Source organism: Alexandromys fortis, unplaced genomic scaffold, assembly GCF_014885135.2.
Source record: "Alexandromys fortis isolate MF-2015 unplaced genomic scaffold, M_Fortis_MF-2015_v1.1 scaffold_45, whole genome shotgun sequence".
NCBI classification, from domain to species: domain Eukaryota; kingdom Metazoa; phylum Chordata; class Mammalia; order Rodentia; family Cricetidae; genus Alexandromys; species Alexandromys fortis.
The window spans coordinates 7,442,554-7,448,601 of NW_026067926.1; the positions used below are offsets into that span (position 1 = coordinate 7,442,554).

Sequence of the window (6,048 nt, forward strand, 5' to 3'; positions counted from 1 at the left end):
TTTATTTATTTATTTATTATGTATACAATATTCTGTCTGTGTGTCTGCAGCCAGAAGAGGGCATCAGATCTCATTTCAGATGGTTGTGAGCCACCATATGGTTGCTGGGAATTGAACTCTGGACCTTTGGAAGAGCAGGCAATGCTCTTAACCGCTGAGCCATCTCTCCAGCCCTGAGTGTGGTAGTTTTTAACCTCTGCTGTAGAAACATCAGTCTATCTACAGAGCTGCATGGCTTTTCTACTCACCAATATTCTAAAAAAATATCTTCTACAATCTCATTTTTCTTTTGCTGTTTTTTTTTGAGGCAGGGCTTCTCTTTGTAGTTTTGGAGACTGCCCTGGAACTCATTTTGTAAACCAGGCTGGCCTTGAACTCACATAGATCCAGATCTGTAGATCTGCTTGCCTCTGCCTCCTGACTGTTGGGATTAAAGGTATACGCCACCACTGCCTGGCCTGAGTTTTCTTAATGGACACCATTGCTTATTTGTGAGTGCATACTAATTTGGCATACTTTTGAAATATTGTTGTATATCAAAGTAGTTATTTATTATCAGTAGTTTATGATAGTGGGTTGTTTTTTTTTTTCTTTTTCTTTTTTCTTTTTTTGCTTGTCTGTTTTGGGTTTTCAAGACAGGGTTTCTCTGTGTAACAGTCTTGGTTGTCCTGGAACTCACTCTATAGACCAGGCTGGCCTGAACTCACTGAGATCTGCCTGTCTCTACCTCCCAAGTGCTGGGATTAAGGGCTTGAGCCACACCACTGCCGGGCCCACTAGTTTTATACTGTCTTTATAAGGCAGAGATCTAATTTTCCCCTCCAATAGCTGACTCTTTGTCCAGGTGCAGTTCGTCAAGTAATTCATTCTCTCACCTTTAATTCTTTTTTAGAAGGAGTTTCATTTGAGTGATTAAAAAAAAAATAAGACTGCTTTAATTTGTATTTAAGGTTTGAAAAGGCCTCTGTGGAGTATCAGGAGCACCTTTGTGCCATGACAGGTGTTGATTGCTGCATCTCCAGCTTTGACAAATCTGTTCTCACATTGGCTAATGCTGGACGTAACAGTGCCAGCCCCAAACACTCTCTAAATGGTGAGCATTCAGCGTTTATATTAACAATGTCAAAATTACAGTGCATTTATTTGTCCAGGTAAACTTACCATATGTTTCCAGGTGTTTATGGTCTATGAAATATTTACAGTTCTCAGTTTCTGTCTTCTTTCTTAATCAAATACCTTTCAGGCGAATCCAGGAAAACTGTGCTGTCCAAGCCAACTGATTCTTCCCCTGAAGTTATCAATTACCTAGGGAATAAGGCCTGCGAGTGCTACATCTCTATTGCGGATTGGGCTGCTGTGCAGGAGTGGCAGAATGCTGTCCATGATCTGAAGAAGAACACCAGCAGCACTTCACTCAATCTGAAAGCTGATTTCAATTATATCAAGTAATGGCTGCATCTAGTCAGCGTCCTCTGCTCTGTTGATAAGTAGTCTTCCTCTGTGGTGGCAAATACTAAAATTGGTCATATTTATAAGAGGAAACCAACAGTGGGGTAAGGAAGGAATCTTCTTAGTTGGAAGATAGAATTATATATAAAGAGGCACTGCTTTAGAGAGGCTCACACAGGACAGCTATGTTTCTGAAGTACTGTTAAATATTTAAAGAAATTTGTTTTAATGGTGAGAGTTTGTGAATATCTCTAAGTTATATTCTTTGTTTTTCTTTAATTATGCATCTCAAAATTGTGGATTTACTGCATTCCAGACACATGACTGGAAGGGCAAAGCTCATCAGAGTTGGTTCACTGTCCTTGCTTTCCTGGTAACTGAACAAATAATCTGTGGGAAGCATCGGGTATAGTATAGCAGGACAAAACACACTGCTTCTAACTCTTGAAAATAGAAAGAGAGGAAATGGGAGGGAAAAAAACCTGACAAAGGATTACTTGTCTTTTCTGTGCCTCAAGGAAAATAGTTAAAGTTAGGCATAGACAGTTTAGGATAGCTGTGGCAGAATGGGTGAGGTCAGAAGAAATTAAAGTCTAAGTTTCTTTTTTTGGGGGGGGGGGTGGTAGTGGTAGTATCTTGTCAGCAGTTGAAAACGTAGTATAACTGTAGAGTACAGTGGGGACATGGGGGGGGGGGGCTGCCAGAAAGCCTAAGGTCTTGTAGTAGGATAGATAATAGTGTTTAACTAACCTGAGAAGCAACTGTTGATACTGTTGTAGTTGTAGAGGAATGGGGTAAGCCAACTGATGAATATTTCCATTGCTGCTTTCAGACTCAGTGATAAGAGAAGGGACCCAGTGAATGGTGGTGGTGTAGTCAGTAATCCCAGCATTAGAAAGGTGGAGGAGACAGGAGGACAAACATCCTTAGTTACATAAGTGAATTCCAAACCAGCTTGTCTGAAAAAGATAGAAAAGAGAGGTTGAGAACATAAATCTTCCTCCTGGTTGGGGGATATCTTTAGTAGAGATGGGGCAGAGAGGTGTGGAGCTTGTATGAGTAGGGCCTCTCATCTTGGCATTGGAGTGTCAGAGCTATAGGAAATGATTACAGAAAAGGAAATAGTTGGAATTCTTTCAGGGATGGTAAATGACTTAACAAAACAAAACAAAAAACCCCACAAAGGTTTGGGAGATGTCTCAGTGAAAGAGTCAGGACTAAGGTATAAAACTGAGACATTAGGACGCTTTTCATGGGGGAGAGAGGCCAGCAGGTGGCTTGGAGAAAGCACGTGTTGAAGACTTACTTGATGTAGAATCTGCTGCCAGTGTATTAACAGGTTCACAGAAAGAGGAAGGAGAGCCAGAGGTGAGAAGGCTCAACTGGTGGTCATGGCTAGGACTTTACTGAAATGGGAGCCCCATCAAGATGAAATGGTATTTCTAAATCCATTTCTTTGAAAAGTTGCTCCCTTCTACTGCTTGTTCTTCCCATTGTTCCCAGGTAACACAGGGCTAGTGAGGCCTAACACAAGCTGATGGGTATTTTAATTACAGGTCACTAAGCAGCTTTGAGTCTGGAGAGTTTGTTGAATGCACTGAGCAATTGGAATTGTTACCAGGAGAAAATATTAATCTACTTGCTGGAGGATCAAAAGAAAAAATAGGTATTTTGAGAACAGTTTTTTTTTTTTTCATGGCAAGTTTCTTAAAACTTTGGATAGTTTTTGTTTTACTAGGAAACCTGTAAGTTCTTGTATATTTATTTGGAGTCCTACACTATATGAAGCAACATATTTCACCAAAATTGTGCTATTAATAGTTGATGAGGCAAATGAAAAAGTGGCTCAGTTAAAATTAAACTGGCATTGGAGGCACACACCTTTAATCCCAGGACTCCAAAGGCAGAGGCAGGCGGACCTCTGAGTTCTCGCCATTATCCAATGAAATCCTGTCTCAAAACAAACAAGCAAACAACAACAAAAAATTAAAACTGGGAAAAGGTGACATTAAGACTTTTAGATTGATGTAAACATTTAATTGAAAAAGCACAAAGCAGTGTTTGGGCTGCAGTTTCCTTAATTTTCGTCTATATGAGCGTACTGTATATTACTGCTGTTGAGGCATTCAGAGATCTGCTGTGCAGATTGAGGTTTGCCTCATGGAGAGTAGGATGCATCATGTAAGCTCTCAAGTACTTCTGTGGAGAGCTGTAAAAACAAACCAGGTGCATCCTTGATGGGTATTTGACTATAAAGGCTTTCACCGTTGGCCAAGATGTGTAGTATTGTTTCCATGTAATTAGCCTTTTCATTTACATTTTGGAAAAATTGTGTAATTTTTTTAAAAAGAGAGGTGAGTCATTTAAAACTAATTTTCCTACCTGTAACTTTGATTTTGTTTTTTTTGTGTTCTTTTGGAACTCAATATGTAGACTTGGCCTGAATTCATAGGTCCTGCTGTTTGCTTTCTGAGTGCTGGGGTTAAAGACAGATTCCACTATACCTGGCAGTTTTCGTTTTTTATATAAGGTGCTCACTGTTGAAGTGTACTTATCTCTGAACTTAATTTCAAGTCTTAAAAAATCATACTTGTCTTAGAATTAGTTTTTTTCTGGTATAAATGAATTTGGCTATAGTTATTAGTTGGTATGGTATATAGTTATTATATGGTATATAATTAATTAGTTAAATATATACCAGTAAGCTTAGGATTGAGGAGCTATCTCAGTCACTAAACTATTTGCCATACAAACATGAGGAGCTGAGTTCAGTCCATAGCATCTGTCAAAAAGTGTTATATGCTGGCATATGCTTGTAATCCTAGTGCTAGAGCAGCAGGGTAGGCTGGCCATTGAGAGACTGATAAAAAAAGATGGATGGGACTAGAAGAATGATACTGGAGGATGACTTCTGGTCTCCAGGTGCACACACAGTGCACACCATTAAATAAAATGTAAGATTAAATTTCATGAAGTGAAGTGGAGGAAAACCTCACTGAAATGGTTACATCCTTTATAGAATCAAGTTTTGAGTGTAAAAAGAAGGGGTAAAGAAGATTTCTTACCAATATTTGCACCTTTAATGGCAGGTGATTGTTAGAGACACGAGGTATAATTTTATGTTAAATAATGCAGTTTATGTTATTAAATTTACACTATCTAAAATGTCTAGCTACCTGACCTTAAGGAAAGAAAGGAGGTATTCACTGATGATAATTACCTTATTAAATATTGCCAAAATATTTTAATACCTTTGTACATTAAGAACAAATTAACTTAATACAATGTAACTTGTTTAGATATGAAAAAGCTGCTTCCTAACATGCTCAGCCCAGACCCACGGGAGCTTCAGAAATCCATTGAAGTCCAGCTGTTGAGAAGCTCGGTCTTTTTGGCAACTGCTTTAAACCATATGGAACAAGATCAGAAATGGCAGTCCTTAACTGAGTGAGTCACAAGTGTACACATTGGCAGACAGCAGCAAAAAATTGGAACTACAGATGTGTAGAAACCCCTGAAAGCAGACATCTTGTTTTGCTCATAATCTACTATAGAGCAGACTGCTTTCCTTAACTGTGACCCCTGATTTTTTTTTTTTTTTTTTTTTTTTTTTTTGATGCCAAATGGTAGTGCCTTAGCCACTTCATTCTAGTGGTTACAAGATGAAGAATCTTGTTAATTAATTGACAACAAATATGTTCTTTCAGAAACGTGGTAAAGTACTTGAAGCAAACCTCACGCATAGCTATTGGACCACTAAGACTGTCTACGCTAACAGTGTCACAATCCTTGCCAGTACTGAGTACCCTGCAGTTGTACTGTTCATCTGCTCTCGAGAACACGGTTTCTAATAGACTGTCAACAGAGGTGTGTAGGTGTATGTGTGTGTGTTCTTTAAAATTTCTTAGTTTAGTATATGTGTACGGTAGGTTGTTTTGCCTGTATGTGTCTGCACCACTTGTATGTCTGGTGCCCCTAGAAGCCAGAAGAAGGCATTAGATCCCCTAGGGTGAATGTGAGCCACCATGTGGGTGCTGGGAATTGAACCTTGGTCCTTTGAAAGAGTAACAAGTGCTCTTAACAACAGAGCCATCTCTCTAGTCCTGAAGTATATTTTTTGTAAGTATTCTCTGAGGTTTAATATATTAGTATAGATCAAAGACCTCATTTTCTCAGTTTTTAAGGTAGAATTTGTAATTGGGTAAGCTGGTGAACTTAAATCTAAAATGTATTCCTAGACAGATTTTCATTTGAGGTGGTATAGGACAGATGGAAGAATCTAAGGTTTTGACTAATTGATGAATCTTGGTTTTTCGTTTATGTAAATTTTGGATTTCACTTATACCCTTTCTCTTTCTTAATAGAGTAAACTTCAACCAGAAAGAGAACCTTTGCAAAGAACTTGCAACCTTTAAAAATTATAGAATCAATAATTTAATGCTTTTCTGCAATTTTTGGTTTAGAGTAAATATATATTTTCACAGATGCACTTTATTAGTAAATATATTGACAAATTATACTTAATATTCTGAATTTATTTATTTATTTTTATTTATTTTTATTTATTTTTTTTCTATTTTTTGTTTTTCAAGACAGGTT

At 37.9% G+C, this 6,048-nt stretch overlaps 1 protein-coding gene across 1 annotated transcript in view; it reads left to right on the forward strand.

The window, feature by feature from the left end:
• Smg1 (SMG1 nonsense mediated mRNA decay associated PI3K related kinase) overlaps nt 1-6,048 on the forward strand; it is a 105,646-nt gene that overhangs the window by 56,221 nt on the left and 43,377 nt on the right. The window contains exons 23-28 of the mRNA XM_050143150.1: nt 845-858; nt 951-1,093; nt 1,244-1,445; nt 3,006-3,115; nt 4,749-4,896; nt 5,157-5,441. Coding sequence (XP_049999107.1) covers nt 845-858; nt 951-1,093; nt 1,244-1,445; nt 3,006-3,115; nt 4,749-4,896; nt 5,157-5,441 — 902 coding nt within the window. The remainder of the gene's footprint in view (nt 1-844; nt 859-950; nt 1,094-1,243; nt 1,446-3,005; nt 3,116-4,748; nt 4,897-5,156; nt 5,442-6,048) is intronic.